Source organism: Cuculus canorus, chromosome 1 (genome assembly GCF_017976375.1).
Source record: "Cuculus canorus isolate bCucCan1 chromosome 1, bCucCan1.pri, whole genome shotgun sequence".
NCBI classification, from domain to species: domain Eukaryota; kingdom Metazoa; phylum Chordata; class Aves; order Cuculiformes; family Cuculidae; genus Cuculus; species Cuculus canorus.
This window is the reverse complement of record NC_071401.1, coordinates 63,503,953-63,520,645: the sequence shown is the minus strand read 5'-3', so window position 1 is coordinate 63,520,645 and position 16,693 is coordinate 63,503,953. Positions and strand designations below refer to the sequence as shown.

General features: G+C 43.7%; 1 protein-coding gene across 2 annotated transcripts in view; it reads left to right on the top strand.

Moving 5' to 3' along the window:
- Window positions 1-2,584: 2,584 nt before the first annotated feature.
- Window positions 2,585-16,693, top strand: part of RASA3 (RAS p21 protein activator 3) — a 137,769-nt gene continuing 123,660 nt past the window's right edge. The window contains exon 1 of one of the 2 annotated variants that reach the window (XM_054071247.1): window positions 2,585-2,766. In XM_054071247.1, the coding sequence (XP_053927222.1) occupies window positions 2,712-2,766 (55 nt within the window). In that variant the 5' untranslated portion in view covers window positions 2,585-2,711. The remainder of the gene's footprint in view (window positions 2,767-16,693) is intronic. The other variant, XM_054071256.1, reaches the window with a different exon arrangement.

Here is a 16,693-nt window from a genome sequence, read left to right as displayed (position 1 = left end):
TAATGACTATTTTGGGGTCAACATTCTGCAGATGCAAAAAGCTTCAGACAGGGAAATGAGGTCAAATGAAGTCTTTATTTACCAAAGGCAAATACAGAAAACTGAAAGAAGTCAAATATTTTATCGGAGATGTCTATAATATTTAGAGCATGGAAAGAGGTTTCTCCCTGTTGCTGTTCAGGAAGATTTATCAGTTCCTGGTATCATTGTGTAGAATTTTATTTGGTAACTGGATCACCACGAGTAGAAAGATAACTTGTTTTTAGAGGGATATATACGCTTAATTTGTGAGCTCATTTGGGGTCAATTTATAGCGATCCTGACAATGGGATTAATTTTCTTTTGCTTATAGCTAAACTGTATCCACTTGCTTATAGCTGAAAGTCTGTGTACAGCATTGTGTATAACAGTTGTTTGCCACTCTTCTTCAGTAAGATGACTCAGTGGGCATGTATTTATTTCGTGCAAATATGTTCAAGGTGTGTGCTTGTGCGGTGAAGGAGCAAAACCAACAGCTGTTACATATTCCTTTTTACCTGTCAGCATGTACAGAGTGTTAAATCAGACCTGTACAACGTGCGCGCTCTCACATCCTGTGAGAGGCAACAACAGGTTAGCCAGTCTGAGTCAGTGTCCTTCTTAAAACATAAGCTACCTGATCAGCATTCTTGTAGCTTCTATTCAGGCTGATGCTTGTGCTGTCCATCTGGAAGGTGAGACAAAAAACAGGGGAGTCAGAGGAATTGTGACACGTGAAATTGGGGCTGTGATGAAGAAAATGCTACAGATTATTATGAGAGGGAGCACTGAAGATATTGTAGGGTCTGCAGAGGACCAGTGGGCCGAGGAGCTGAAGTATTGCAGTGAGCTGTGAGCTTTATGAAGAAGAGGCAACACGTGGTAGGTGGAACAGGGATAATGTAATGAGGTTACAGAGGACACTGGGCATATTGCAGCAGGGAGGAGGGAATTACGGCATGGATGTTGGTACATGGAAGCCTGTGCTTTACAAAATCCCTTCAGAGTCTTGTGCTATAAAAGTATTTTTATCAAATTACATATGTCACTTGGCTATGCAGACAAGAACACAGTAAGTCAGGCAGCTCCTTAAGATAAGTCACTGCTTCCTTTTTAGGCTGTGAGCTTGCCAGTTTCCTTCAGAGTTTGGCCCATACCTCTGTAGGCAAACACAGATGCCTCAGGCTTTCCTACAAGCTGGCTTCCACTGCCATTGTAGCTCCTTCCCTAGTATTCATTTGCTCTTATGTATTTCAACATCTCACTTTTTCTTTCCTTTTTTTTTTTTTTTTTTTTTTTGAATAAAGGGAATTCATTATGTGTTGTACCTGTCACAATTCAAGCAATGGTGAACTGCCCAACTGTATTCCTCTACCTTGCCTGGACAACTTCTTGCCTACAGACTTCATACCACATGTGACTGACTTAGGATTTGCCTTCTGATTTCTTGCTGTCCTTTAATAGTTTGGTTCTTTCAGTGTTAGATTCTTAATACAAGTATAGATTGTCATTAGCTTGTTTGCCTTTCTCTTACTTCTGAAATTCATAGCTGGAGTGAGAAATCATTTGAAAGTGGGTTCCACTCTCTCTCTCTCTTTTTTTTTTTTTCCTTTCTTTTTGCTCCAGGCTTGAGAATCGTATAATTATAGAATCATAGAATAGTTTGGGTTGGAAGGGACCTTAAAGATTATCCAGTTCCAATTCCCCTGCCATGGGCTGGGACACCTCCCAATAGATCAGGCTGCCCAAGGGCAGTTTTGTTGTGCTTCTTGGGCGTGCTGGAGTGTGATGTGCCCTGGCTGTTCTCGTAGAGATGTTCTCGGTCTCTTAAGCAGGGTTTTGGTTGTCTTTATGAAAGATAATTTAATTTTTTTTGTACTTTTTGAGATAATGTAACCCATAGACCTCTGTTGAACTTTGCTCTGCTTTTGTCAGACCTTTAGGGAAGGAGTATTACAATTACTGACTTTACAAGACCCAAAGTTTGGCACTGAATACTGACGCAGGTCTTGTTTCTTGCTGTTTAACATGTAATCATGCAAGCCTGGCATCTGAATTCCCTGCTCTTCCCGTGCAACCGGGTAGAGTGAGCTTTGCCACTCATCGGATGGAGCCAGGAGCCAGACTGGCCCGCTGCCAACACCCAGACGGGTTTGTTTATCGAACACGGGCCTTCTTTTCCCCGCTAATGAATGGGTTTCAACCCTGGGGGCGCCGCCACTGCCTTTTCTTTATGGCTCTGTGGGGAAAAAGAAAGGCTGGCGCATCCCTCCCTCTTTCCCTTTCGCCACGACGCGCGGGTCGGAAGGGGTACTGGAAACGGGACCTAAGAGTTAAGCCATCCTTCCCTTTTACCTTTCCCATTCCGCCTACCCTGGCTGCCCCCTCGGGAGTCCCGGCGGGATGAACCGAGCTTGCCAAGCCCCGCATCGCTCCTGCCCCCATCCCTCCCGACTCCCCGCTCTCCCCCCCTCCCCCCCACCAGTGGACCAATGAGCGCGGCGGGCACTCCCCTCCGGCCAATGGGGAGGCGGCGGCGGGGCCGGGGCGGGCGCTGCGCTCGGGCTGCTCCGGCGCTCGCCGCTCGCTGCGCCCCGAGCGGTGCAGCTCGACTGCCTTGCCTCCTTCTCCTCCTTCTCCTCCTCTTCTTCCCTTCGCTGAGCTCCAGCGGCACCACCACCACCATCCCCACCATGGCGGTGGAGGAAGAGGGGCTGCGGGTTTTCCAGAGCGTCAGGATTAAAATCGGTGAGAGCGGGGACGGCGGGCGGGGAGCTCCGGGGGCAGCCGGGGAGCAGCCGGGCAGCAGCCGGGCGGCTGCTCGGGCTCCGCGTTCCGAAGGAGGCGGCGGGGCGGGCGGCGCAGCGGGGCGGTGGAGCGGGACCCGTGGAGGGCAGCATCGGGACGGGGGCACCGGGGACCCGTGGCGGGGGAGCAGCGGGATGCAGCCCCGTGGGGAGCGTCGAGACCCGTGGGGAGCGGGACCCGGAGTATGGGGACCCGTGGGGGGACAGGGGGATCCGTGGGAGCAGGACCGGGGGGAGCAGGACACGGAGAAGCGGGACCTGTATAGGGCGTCGGGACCCGTGGGGAGCATCGGGATGCAGCCCGGTGGGGAGCAGCGGGACCCGTGGGGAGCGGGAGCGCGTGCATCGGGGACCCGTGGGGAGCATCGAGACCGTGGGAGGATCGGGAACCCGTCGAGGGGAACAGCAAGACCCGGAGGGGCGAGCTGTAGGACTAGTGGGGGGGAGCAGCGGGACCGGGGACATCGGGGACCCGGGGGGTGGGGGGCAGCGGGACCCGTGGGGAGCATCGGGATGCAGGTCCATGGGGGGGGGAGCATCGGGACCCGGGGGGGGGGCAGCGGTGGGACTAGGGGCATCGGGGACCCGTGTGGGGGCGCGGGACCGTGGGAGCGTGGGGACACGGGGCGAGGGAAGCAGTGGGACTCATGTGGGGGAGCATCGGGACCGTGAGCATCGTTACCCGTGGGGGACAGCAGCGGGACCGCGGGGAGAGTGGGATGCAGCCCCGTGGGGAGCATCGGGACGTGGGGGGCAGCAGCAGGACTGGGGGCATTGAGGAGCCTTGTGGGGCAGCAGCGGGACCGTGGGGCCATCGGGACTGGGAGCACTGGGGACCCGTGGGAGCATCGGGATCAGCCCCGTGCCGGTGGCTGCGAGGGCTCCGGCCGGGGAAGCGTCGCCCGCGGGATGTTGGGGTGGATTTCGGGATTATTTATTTTTTTTTTTCCCCATTCCGTTGCTACGCTACGCGCTAAAAGTTTGCAGGCGGTGGCGAGGCTCGATGTGTCCCTGGCAAAGCTGGTGCCAAAGCGGCTGTGGGAAAGAGCCGAGCCTGAGCGCTGGGGCTCCGAGAGCCTCCCTTCTCCTTGCCACTGGTAGGGTTCCAAACCACGTTATTAGAAAGTAAGCGACAGATGTCAGCATGCAGATTAAACTCTCCCTGGTTGAGTTCCGAGTGTGCCGGCTGGGAGGGAAATCCCTCGTTTCCGTAGGAGAAACCCATGTGCAGAGGGAGCAGTTTGTTTCCCTTCCATGGGACAGGGATCCTGGGGGAGAGGGGGAAAGGTTTAGTGCTGGGCTCGCTGTGGTGGGTGCTGAGGGAGTTGGGCTTGGAGCTTCCTCTTGGAGCTCTTGGAAAATCTCCTCTTGCACACTCATAAAAGCAAATTTGCCACCACTATGTGTCATGTTAAATAAAACCAAAACCTGAGTTTGCATAGGAAATATCATTATTGCATAATGGCATTCGGGTTTCAAAGAGGCCATCGTTAGGATCATTTCCTTATTAATGGTCAGCGGGTGGTTTGCTGATAGCAGACCTTAAAAAAAAAAAAAGATTGTCTGACATAAGCTAAAAACTATGTGTTGATTCTGTATTCTTTTGTACATCCAGAAAATAGATTCGGCAGGGCTATAAAGTGTGGTCAGAGAGTTGTTTTCTGGCTCCCCTCAAAGAGGAGAAGAAGGGGGGCTAAAAGTCTTTTTGCAAAGGAGAAATTCAGGCAGTGTGCAAATGGTGCTTTTGCAGTGATCACTTAGTGAAAGGAGTAAGAACACATTTCACATGTAGGATGATGACTCTTGGGTGGTTTGTTTGTTTTGTTTGAGAAGAAAACAGTGATGAAGTCATACCTAAATGGGTGATGTTACTTGAGTGTGGGAATTTCTTTGAGCAGTAGAAGAGATTGAAGATACTAAGAGCAGCAAAAGGCTTGAGATTAATCTCATTAAATCATGGACTGGAGTTAATCCTACTGCTGACTTCAGTTATCAGAGTCCTCATCAGAGCTAAGCGTTTGATTAATGTGCAGTGTTGTGGCAAGGATTCTTGCTGCCCTTTAGCATGGATAGTAAGTAGGAGAAACTGCGTGCATCACTGGTTACACCAGTGCTTCACTGCTGCTGTCTAAGCAGAAGGTCTTTACTCACTGAACTGCAAGAATAATGCCAGGCACTTTTTCACAGCCCCGCTGTGCCCAGGTTTTTTACTGTAATACAGCAGAGGGTGATGATAAGTGCCAACAGAAGCGAGCTCTTCCCTCCTGTTCATGGTACTTAAAGTTGTATTTATCAGCTTTTGTGACAAAAGCACCAGTTTATGGGATTTGTTTTCGAAAGTTAAATGCCCTTCTGTAACTGACTAAATTCTGTGAAATTTGTCAGAAAAATAGAAGCGGCAGGATTGCTCTGATGGACCCAGGGAGTATCACTGATCTAATGGGCCTTATAAAACAATCTTAGTCTTGAAGAAATTGTATATGGAGGCTTGTAGAGTTTCTGTAAAAGAAACCTGTGAGTGGATTTGAAAGACTAAATTTGTTTGTCTTTTAGCGGTTTCCATTTGCTGGTACTTTGTAGGGTTCTCGCTCCTGAAAGTGTCAGCAGGCTTTGAATCTTTAGATGGGTTAAGGGTTGAGCTACTTGATGACAAAGGTAGAAGTAATTTCCCATCTTTATTTGCTTTGATTTATCATGCTCTAGAAGTGGTCAGTTCTGTTCTTTGGGAGCTTGTTTTGTGGCCAAACTCATACTGGTTTGACCTGCACATATTCTATGCCTCATTCGATAGCACATTTCTTTCTCTGTAGCACCTTTCCTTGCAAATCATGAATAAGAGCAGTGATATACAAGAATGCCTTCATGTAAATCTGATGAAATGTAGGACTGATGCTTTGAAGAATCAGTGCAAATGCACTGTGAGATCAGGGCGGTTACCCGTGGTGACGTGTCTTTTTTTAATAGAGAGGCTGGTGCCGTTTGGAGGCTTCAGGCCATGCAAAACACCTGAAGCCTAGAGGTGTTTGAATGCCCTGATGTAATGTGTTGCTATGGCTGGGTCTTGTCCTGCATTTCCAAGAAGCTTCAGCGTAATTAAAGTGTTTTCTACCAGCAGTGTAGCTTGTCCTTTTGGATTTGTTGTGTTGCATAGAATCAGCCATATTTAGCTAGATGGGTAATCATATCCCAGATCTCCTAAATGCTTCCCCATTCTGAGTAGTGTTGTTCCTAGTCACGTTTGGTTTTGGCTTGAGCCATCTGTTGAAAGTGTGAACCCTTGGGTTCCTGGGAACCTGTGTTTTCTTCATTTGGTTGCACTGCCAGTTATGCGCCATTTCCAAAAAAACCGCCTCATTGAGATACTGAAGTTGTGGAGCAACAATGTCGGTAGCACTGTTGGAAGGCATTGTTACAGTGCTACTTCTTGTCCAATTTCTGGTTTCTTTTGTGGTTTGTTGAACTGAAAGAGCTCAGTGCCTGGCTAACTTGTGCATTTCTGTGTTGCAAGGAAGTAACATACAGTAAAAAGAAAAAAGTAGTATCTGTGCTAATGAATGCACTGTTGAAATGTCTATTTTAAATTGATTTATTTTGGCTTCCCATAATTGAAACTGCCGTCCTCTTGTCTTTTTTTCCTTAATTGAAAAATTATTTTAACCGGAATCCCTTATGCATAAACAAAACAATGTGTCATGTAAGACTAAACAAACACTTCCTATAAGATTGCCACTTTGAGGAAGTGTGCTGTGCTGATATTTCCATGAGTCAGTGTTTCAAAACCTGAAAGGAAACAACATAAGGCTCTGCAGCTGATGATTGGCTGGAAAATCTACAAAGAAAGACCTTCTGCTTGACAACATGACTTATGTTGTACTGTCAATAATATTTAATAAATGTACTGTACTTAATTGGTACTTTATTCTCCTTAAATGGCATCGACTATTAACTTTCAGTTGAAAAAAGTAAAAGCTCGTGTTTAGCATTTCTACTGTGGAAGGCTGTAAACTGGTTAGCGGAGAACTTTCTGCCACGTTTTACTTTGTGAAATTATTTATACTTGAAAAATGTAAAGAAATGGCTTCTTCGTGAAATCTCACTGTAAAGTAAGAGGCTTTTCCATATCCCTGAAATCTAGCATTCTTGTATCATGGAGTGTATCAAGCTCTGCTGTAACATTGTATTTTTCTAGCTGTAGCTTGGCTTGTTACTGAAGTTGAGCTGTCCCATAGTTTTGGAATAATAATTGAGACAGGAGATTACCACACATCAAGAGGCTACCAAGGGCACCGACATAATGAGAAGGACCCTTTGCTCATCACTTTGACCTTCAGAGATTGTAATGGTCCACTCGTGCTGTGAAGACTTGCAGCAATTTAAAACATTCATAAACATCTAAATCTCCTGTATCATCCTTAGAAGGGCCCAGGGAATGACCTGCTGTGGTTACAGGTGTTGAAGTCATAAGCTAAAATGTGGGACTTCTGGCAGCATAGTCTCTCCTTAGCACAAAGTGTGATCAAAGCCACAGATCTGGTGAATCATAGAATCACCGGATTGGAAAGGACCCACTGGATCATAGAGTCCAACCGTTCCTAACACTCCCTTAACCCATGTCCCTAAGCACTTCATCCACCCGCTCCTTAAACACCTCCAGGGAAGATGACTCGACCACCTCCCTGGGCAGTCTGTTCCAGTGCCTAATGACTCTTTCGGTGAAGATTTTTTTCCTGATGTCCAGCCTGAACCTCCCCTGGCGAAGCTTCAGGCCATTCCTCCTTGTCCTGTCCTCAGTCACTTGGGAGAAGAAGCCAGCTCCCTCCTCTCCACAACCTCTTTTCAGGTAGCTGTAGAGAGCAATAAGGTCACCCCTCAGCCTCCTCTTCTCCAGGCTAAACAACCCCAGCTCTCTCAGCCGCTCCTCGTAAGACTTGTTCTCCAGCCCCCTCACCAACTTCGTTGCTCTTCTCTGGACACGCTTCAGAGCCTCAACATCCTTCTTCTATCGAAGGGCCCAGAACTGAACACAGTACTCAAGGTGCGGTCTCACCAGTGCCGAGCACAGAGGGAGAATAACCTCCCTGGACCTGCTGGTCACACCGTTTCTGATACAAGCCGAAATGCCATTGGCCTTCTTTGCCACCTGGGCACACTGCTGGCTCATGTTCTGTCGGCTGTCAACCATTACCCCCAGGTCCTTCTCTTCCGTGCAGCTTTCTGGCCACTCTTCCCCCAGTCTGTAGCACTGCGTAGGGTTGTTGTGTGAAGTTTTGTCGTAGAGGTTTGCTGCTACCTGATGTGGATTGGTTCTCCACTCACAGCTTGTCTGGTTCAAAGCGTAAACCTGCCAGTCTCCTGAGAACTCAAGAGCTTCGTTTACAGTGTGGTGATCCAGTTGACTAGATGAGGTTTGTTGGTGTGTGGACTCTGCTGTCTTGCTGATTCTTATGTTTTGCTGTGCCGTATTTATTAATTCATACAGAGCTATGTAGTTTAAGACTTTGTGAGAGCAATTGAACGTTCCTTTGGGAAACTGAGTCTTGGGTGAAGTCAGGCAGAGTGTTTTCTTAAGTGCTGGCATACTAGTGTTTAAGCAGGTTGATTGCAGAAAGAAGGTATTTATTGCCCTTCTATCATTAAACTTGGTACGGTGTAACTGAGAGATGCCTCTCTGTATTTCTTTAAGGGTAAGGAGGAACTATCTTGTCTCTGACAAACTTAAGGCCTCCTGTAAGTCTGATAAACCTAAGGTTGATCAGGGAAATCCATTTTGCCTTGAGAAGATGTCCCTTTTAATATTGTCTCTTGGGATTTAGTGCCTTGTCTTAAGTTGTTACTTGTAGAAGTAAGTACGACTAAATATGCTCACTGCATAATACTGTAAAAGGATTTATCCCCATTTAAATGGGGCATAAGGCTGTTGAGTAGATATTTTTAGAATGAGAAATTTTTTTTCCCAGGTACTTGTCTATATATAGGTATATATAGTAGAAAAATGTTGTTTAGGAACTGTAAAATGCTTCTTCAAGATAACAGTGATTTCCCTAGTGTTTCAAAGCTGGTGGACCAACAACTGAAGAAAGGGGGAAAGTTATTTGCATCTCATCGTGAATATATTCAAGACTTAACAAAATAATTTCTGCACATTTAAAAATTAACAAGTACAGCTTAAACTGATGTTGTGTTTGTAAAATAAAGTGGCAACTTACATTGTTATTGACTTTACTGCAATGTTATTTAAGGCTTGAGTCTGACAGGCTGCAGAGGGTGCAGAATAGATTATGCAGATTTTTCACCACTGGTTCATCAGTTCAAACTCTGCTGAATTTGGTGGTGGTTGTGTTCTGGCTGGCTTGTGTTTGGTGCGCTGAATGGAATAGAGTTGGGACCATTGCTGTTTATAGAGGAGTAGTGCTGTGACTGTTTGTGGACTGTCAGGAACAGCCATGTCTGGAGTAAAAGTGGAGACCAAAGCATAGTTTCTGCAAGTGAGAGGAGGAAACAAAGGTAGCAGTGGAAAATGCTTCAATTAACTCAATTTTGAAGAAATGGAAGATGCTTGTGTTTGGGGCTGCCAGCCTGACATCAAATTATCCATAACGTGACTTTCCTTTAAGTAAAAAATGATTCATATGTGAGTTGAAGCAAATTTGACTTGGCTTTTTAGAGTCTGTGGAGGTAAATTCACAGGAGTGAAACCATTAAAAAGATCTGCTCAGAGCCTCTGATGTTAGGAAGGAAACTTTCTATTTTTTTTGTCCTCTTTTGGAATTAGTACATTTGAAAAAAAGTGTTCCCTAATCTCTCTCATGAGAACTAAGAGTGTTTTCTTGTCTTCTCATTGAGGTGATTATCTGCTGGTCAAAGTACCAAATGCTCTTAGATGGGGATGTTATGTAAGTGGTGGGTATCATAGCTTCGCGGTCTTCCAGAAAATGCTTTTGAAATCTTATTGCATTGAATTAATTTTCAGACTGGTGGGTGGGGTTTTGTGACTTTTTTTTTTAAAAATTATTATTATAGGTTTAAGACAAATTTCTGTTTATGAAATTACTGGGCTAGGCAGATCCCAATATTGGCTTCTCTTCTTGTGTTCTTATGACTCTGTTCTGCCTGATGCTGTTCTTCTCCAAGTTTCAGATGTTGCTTTGTGATTCTGTTCTTGTAGGTGCAGTCCAACGCATGATATTGCGATGTGCTGACCCAAATTAGTAGCTTGTTGCTGCCTTGCTTTTCCCCTTCCCTGCTGGTCTTGCTCCTTGCTCTAAAACACTCTTAGTTCCCCCCACGACAGATACACCTGCTGTCAACTAATGCTTTTCTGCTAACAAAAAAAATCCAATTCAGTTTGCAAAGTAGGCCCAAAGAATGCACCATGTTCTTGTCAGTTTTAGTTTTCTTCCATTTTAGTGAACTGAATCTGTGCACTCAAGCGAATGTCAGAGCTGACTCTGATCAGGGAGCTTGATTCAGAGTGTGCGTGTGTGGGGGAAATCAGACAGAGGGGACAGCAGGTGCATCCCCTGCAGGTGCATCCCCGGCTTTCATGGCTGTATACTGGCAAAGCCATGATACTGCTCGAGTCTTTCTACACTCTTCGTAGAATCATAGAATGGTTTGGGTCAGAAGGGACCTTAAAGATCAACCACTTCCAACCCCCCTGCCATGGACAGGGACACCTACTGGATCAGGTTGCTCAAAGCCTCTTCCAACCTGGCCTTGAACACCTCCAGGGATGAGACATCCGTGACTTCCCTGCAACCTGTCCCAGTGCCTCACCACCCTCACAATAAAGAATTCCTTTCTAATATCTAATCTGAATCTCGCCTCTTTCAGCTTAAAAACATCACCCCTCGTCCTGTCATTGCACTCCCTGATAAAGAGCCGCTCCTCAGTTTTCCTGTTGGCCCCCTTTAAGTACTGGAAGGCTGCTACAAGGTCTCCCCAGAGCTTTCTGTTCTCTAAACTTAACAACCCCAACTTTCTCAGCCTGTTCAGTTTGCTTCCCTTCCATAGGGTGTGTTTTGTTGATGATGGTGTATTTGTTAGCTCTGATATACGCTGGCTTGGTCAGCTGCTCTGAAAAACAAGTGTTAAAACTCCACTGAGACCACCAAGAGGCTTAACTGACAAACTGATAGATCTATATCTCTGACCTTCCACCTAAGAACTACTTGCATCTAGTACTCAGTTCAGGAGCCTTAGCTGCTTAAGAAAGTTAAGGTGGTTTAGCTGGTGTTAATTGATTAATACACATGATGCCCTGCTTCTCCATCACACACTTGTCTTCTAAAGCTGAGACACCTAATGTTGATTATTATGTTTATGCTTAAACAGACACCATCCCTTCCAATTTCTTTGCACGATAGCAAGATTTCTACTTATGCAAATATGCTGTCAAACACTGTTAGCATACAAAGCCATTTATTGCAGTGATGTTTTCATTTAAGGAAGACCTCATGCAAACACTGAAGGGTGTTGCCTACAGCAAAATTAGAAAACACAGCTTAAAAAAATCTCCTGAAATACTTTCGATAGTATACATCAGGTTAAAATTCACAGACCAAATAAACAGTATAGACTGCAAATGGACCTTCAGGTGTTCCCTCTATCCTTTCTTAGTCCGACGGGTGGACTGACTGAGCTCCGTTAGAGGAGCTGCAATCATGAATAATTCTGTTGAAGCCTATAGTTACGCTTCCGTGGGAGTGAATTAAGTCTTTGAGTGGCTAATGTAGTATTTTTTCTCATGGAAAGGGTGGAGGAGATGATGAGGCAAAATCCACTTGGGGTGGTTAAGGAGTACTTAATGCCTCTCCTGTTGTGACAATCCACTTGTGAGAAAATCCTCTGCGAACTTGGGTGTTTGGAGAATAAATCTTACGGTTTCCCTGTGTGAAAGCAAGAAGCTGAGAACAGAGATGGAGGACTGTAGTCTTTGGATACTATAAAATATGTATATATATCAGACAGTTATATTAATATATTTGTAATGATTTCAGACCAACAGATGTTTGGCCAAATATGTAGAAGAAAAATGAATGCTCGTGTGTGTTTCAGTGGACTATTAATGCATCTAGGGAGGACGTCAACTGAGGCATGCAGTAATGGTTAAAACATTCACTAGTATGTCTTAATGTTGTGTTTTTAAACCTTCTAGTACCAGAGGTTTATCTGTTTTATGATTAAATCAAGGAGAAGCTTGAGGTGTTTGGAGTTAATGACAGTTAACATTTTATTAAACTGAACAGCTGATCGTAGACTTACACATTCCGAATAGCTCTCTTACCTTCTGATTGTAGCAACATTTATTAAACCTTATGAAATAGCTGTTTCTTAGCAGTGCCTGTTTGATTTCTTCAGCATAGTGGACTGGTGTTTTGTTTTGGAATAAAAACAAAACAGATCTAACTTCCTTCCTCTCCTATCCTAACCTCTGCCAAAGGAAAACAACTTCCCTGAAACTTCACATGTTTTCCTCCTATAGAAGACTTTTTGGGTGAAAGTTTTGCAAAATGAGATGGGGAAACTTCAAAATTATGAACTGGAATTTTTTTCCTATTTTCATTTCTTGAAATTTTCATGGATTGTTGCCGGTGTAAAACACTTGAAAGATTCCATGGGAAATTTGAGGGCTTTGAGGTTGGTTCTTTTTTTTTTTTTTTTCTTTTCCCTTTTTCTGTCTGAAAAGGAATAAAGTGTAGCGTTATCTGTATTTTTGAGGTCTGTTAAGGAAAGGACAAAAATATTGAAAACTTAGAGCCTGGTCTGGTTTGTTGAACTTCTGCGGCTAATTAAGAGTTCTGACCTTCAGTTTTCATTCCAGACCTCAGGAGTTTTACCTTTCTCATCTTTCTCTACCTAACTAGAGACTCATGAACTTGCTTGTTGTTATCTCTCGGGGAGCACTGGGGCAAAATGAAGATCCTTTCATTAGCCCAGCTGAATCTCCTGCACCTGCTGGGGTGTGTAACTGTGTGACTGTATTGCCTTTAACCAAAATGGATTAGTATGGTGTCATGGTAAGAGAGAGTTTCACTTATTTATGAATTACTGGTATGTTTGAACAGGTAGAATGTGATGCAGCGTCATTTGCTTAAATATTAATGTACTTTACTTTTATAAGCTGCTAGTAGGTGGATGAACATTAGATGAAGCATCTCGAATTTTTCCACCTGTGACAAATGCATGAAAAACCTTGAAGTTGGGAAAAATCCCGTTCTCCCATTATTGCAGAATTTTCTATTAATGCATTCCATAAAATGTATGCTTAATCTTTTCTTTTCATCTTTTGCAGTGACCTTAGGAGGAAATATACTTGTGTGTTTGTCGCTGTTTTTCTTACTCAAAGATTTCAAAACCAATTTAATAGAAGTTTGCATTGAAAAGCCTGAGTTTGTGTTTCAGAAAAGGAATGTGAAATGTTGGAGACATGGGGTTACATAGGGAACAGAGGGGTATTTGAATTTGTGCAGGAGTTCTGTTCCCAGGGTTCCTAACCTAGAGTAGTTGCGGTTTTTTATTTATTTATTTATTTATTTTTAATTTATAGCTGTACGAACAAAGTTTGAGTGACTGATAACTTGGTTTTAGCTATTTACACATTTAAATTCCTGTTCAATTCCAGTTACATGGAATGCATGTAGTATAAGTCAGCTTTACAGCTTTTGCTTTTCCTTGCTTTCAAGTTTCATTCAGCTTTAATATTCCAAGTATTGAGAAGCTGACAGCTTGAAATACTTTATTTACAGTTCTGCTTCTGTCTTGACTGCCTGTACAGAGTTCTGATATTTAAAAAAGCAACTCCAAAAAACAGATGTACTCATGGCTTGGTTTTGAGCTCCTTAAAAATAGAGAGGGGAAGAAGTTTATATTTACTGCTGTTTCAAGTTTCTTCTAAAAATATTTCTATTTACAAATTGTTTACAGCTACTTACTTTTATTGAAGAACTCTAGAAGAAAACAGTTAGTGGGAGCCTTTTACAAGGCTTTAGTTGATTCTTGCTTGTATTTCCCAGCTGGTGTTGGAGTCCATCTGGAATCTATGAAATTCCTTTCTTTGTTCCTCATTTCCTGTTCCATTCAGTACTACAGTGCTGTGTTCTGAAAGCTGTTTCTCTTGGTATCTTTTTCCAAGATGTGTGTTTTACAGTGTTTAGTGATTTCTTAAAGGTGGTTATATGTTCCTTGCGTTTAACAGTGTAATTCAACTGTATCATGAAACTTCTCAGACATTTTGTTTTGGTATTTCAGTGAAAAATAGTTTTGTTGATTTTTCTGGCGGTCGTTCAGCTTTTAGAATTGTAGGAAGGAGGGTGGTAGAAAGAGAAGAAAAATCTGGTGGATGGTATAAAAGCTCCCTTTCTTAGTCTCCCTCTCTCTCCCTCCTCCCCCTGCCAAGGAACAATCACTAGTTTGTAATGGAAAATTAGATCTATTTTGCAGGAGGCACGGGGTGTGACATCTTACAGTTGCTTTTAGGTTTTGGTTTGAAAAGCTGGTGACTGCTGCAGAACACGTGAACACAACCTTGGAAAACTGAGCTCTGACAGAATGATACAAAGTGAGAGCTGTCTAAAACAAAAACAATCCATCCCCTCCAAACCAGCGCTGTTTAAGTTAAATTTACTGGTTGTGATTGGATTGTTGCAGATCCCTAATAATCACTAAAAAAAAAAAGAGGGGTTGCAGTGGAATTGTTCTTATTTTTTTCAAGACTGTTCTGCTCTATGAACAAAACATGGGTCAAAAATTGTGCTTTTATGAATGCATGTATATCCGAGTGGCTGGCCGAAGTTTTCCTGAATAAATGGAAGTTCTTAACAGTCCAGTGGATGGCTCTTCTGCTGTTGTAATTTCTCAACTGAGTGCTGTTTCTGAGATTGTAGCTTTGCTTTCTACGCATTATCTGTACATGTGAAAGATCTGTAGTGGTACAACACATGTTCAAAAACTTCTTCACAACACACCTGCTATTACATTATGAGTGTTGTTTCTTCTCTTTAAAAATGCGCTGGATGCTTTCCCTTCCATTTTTGAGTTCTGGAATATCTCTGAAATGGCAGCGTTTGCTCTCATGGGGAGCTTAATATTGAGGAAATATTATCTTATTTTTGGCTGCTTCTTAATCCAGTTTAGCAGAAAGGAGCAAGGAATGCTAGCACTGAGACCTGTCAGTCCTCTACAGATCAGATTTTCAGACCTGCTGACTCCAGTTGCTTATCATCTTTTGAATTCTTTTATTTCAGATGTCCCTAATGAAGTGTATAACTAATTACATTACATATGGGTAGTTGCATATTGTATATATTCCTTGTATTATAAGGAAACCAGGGAAAGTGCTACTTGCTTCCCCCAAGGTATGCAAAAATAGTGACAGTACTGTGAAACTTGAGCAGTTGTCTGAAATCTGTCTTTCAGCAGATCACACGGGTAATGCGTAAGATAGCACATCTTTTTTTTTCTTTTCCTTAAGGTTCTTGGGTCCTCTGTGGTTGTATAAAAGTGATGTTACTGCTCAGCATGGCTGAGAATTAGGTAAAACAAAGTTATTTTGCTCTGTAGGCGACTATTGTTTTTTCAAGGCTGTCTTGTGCTCTGTTTCAGCAAGGTGGTAAAGGTTCTAGAAAGCTTGCACCTGCTCTGCTCAGGTCAGAGAGGAGCTGTGCTTCCATAAGTTGAGTCCTGCTTTAACTGTCAGTAAGGTCCTTGTCTTGATCTATGCAAATTCTCGGTAACCTAGGCTAAGTCTGGTCCCAGAGACCTCCTAGAGACCATGTTTCTCTGTAGCACTGGGACATTAACCTAGTTCACTTCCTGAGATTAGGAGGGGTTGCATTTTGCCTCTATGAGCGTAATCCTTAATTTTTGACTTTTTTTTTTTTTATTTTTTGTAAAATATTCTCCAGTAGATAAGCAGAAGGGATTCATCAGCTATTTCTGCAAATGCGCTCTGATCTGTTCCTCTTTGGGAATTTGGAGTCGCATTTTATGGTTGTAGATAGTTGATGTGTGGGACCTTGGCTGATGTTTCCTGATATTCAAAGGTCAAGTTAAGAAACCTGAGGAACCACATTTGTGCTCTGTTAGTATTTCTTGGTCCAGATGTAAGGTAGGAGTTGGCCAACACCGCTCTTATTTTAGTAAATATTAGTCTGGCTTTGTAGGTTGTTGTACGTAGCTAATTTTGCTGCACTCTGTCAGCCAGCAGCCTTGACTGGTTCTGCTTGACCAGTGCAATCACCAGAGTTCTCAGAACTAACAGTGTACAATAATTAGAGACAGGAGCTTTAGGCAGTTGCTGCAGAATAGGCTTAGACAATTAGTGCTTCAGAGATGATGGAGAAAGTAGGTTGTGGTCAGTGGTTGTAAATCTGCTCCTGACTAAAGCTAGGGGAACTCTTTATGCCTCTTCCCTCGTACTGAAGTACAGAGCCAGGCTCTGTATTCTCTAGGGCAGCGCCTGCAGTGGACCTGAGGAAATTGGTGTTGCCTGTTAGGGTTGGAAGGAACTAGATTTCAAGCTAGCGTAAGTGGTATGCTTATTCCTTCTCTGTTCCCCTGTGGCTTTTTATTTTTTAGGCCTAATAAGCAAAATTCTCAGACAGAGGGAAAAAAGAAAGCTAATTTTTATTCATACCATTACTCCTGACTGCCTGTTTTTGAGTGGTGAGGCAGAAGTTTTTGACAGGAAATAAAAAGTGCCTGGGGGAATTTGGGATGTTGCAGTAGAGCAAAATAGCTTCAGTAAAAGTGAAGCTGTAACAGACTGATAATTAGTGTGTTTTGACACCTGCTTCTGTGACAGTGTTCCAGAAAGTTGTGGGTTTGAAAGTAAAGAAATATTAATGGAATGACATTTAAAGTCAGCT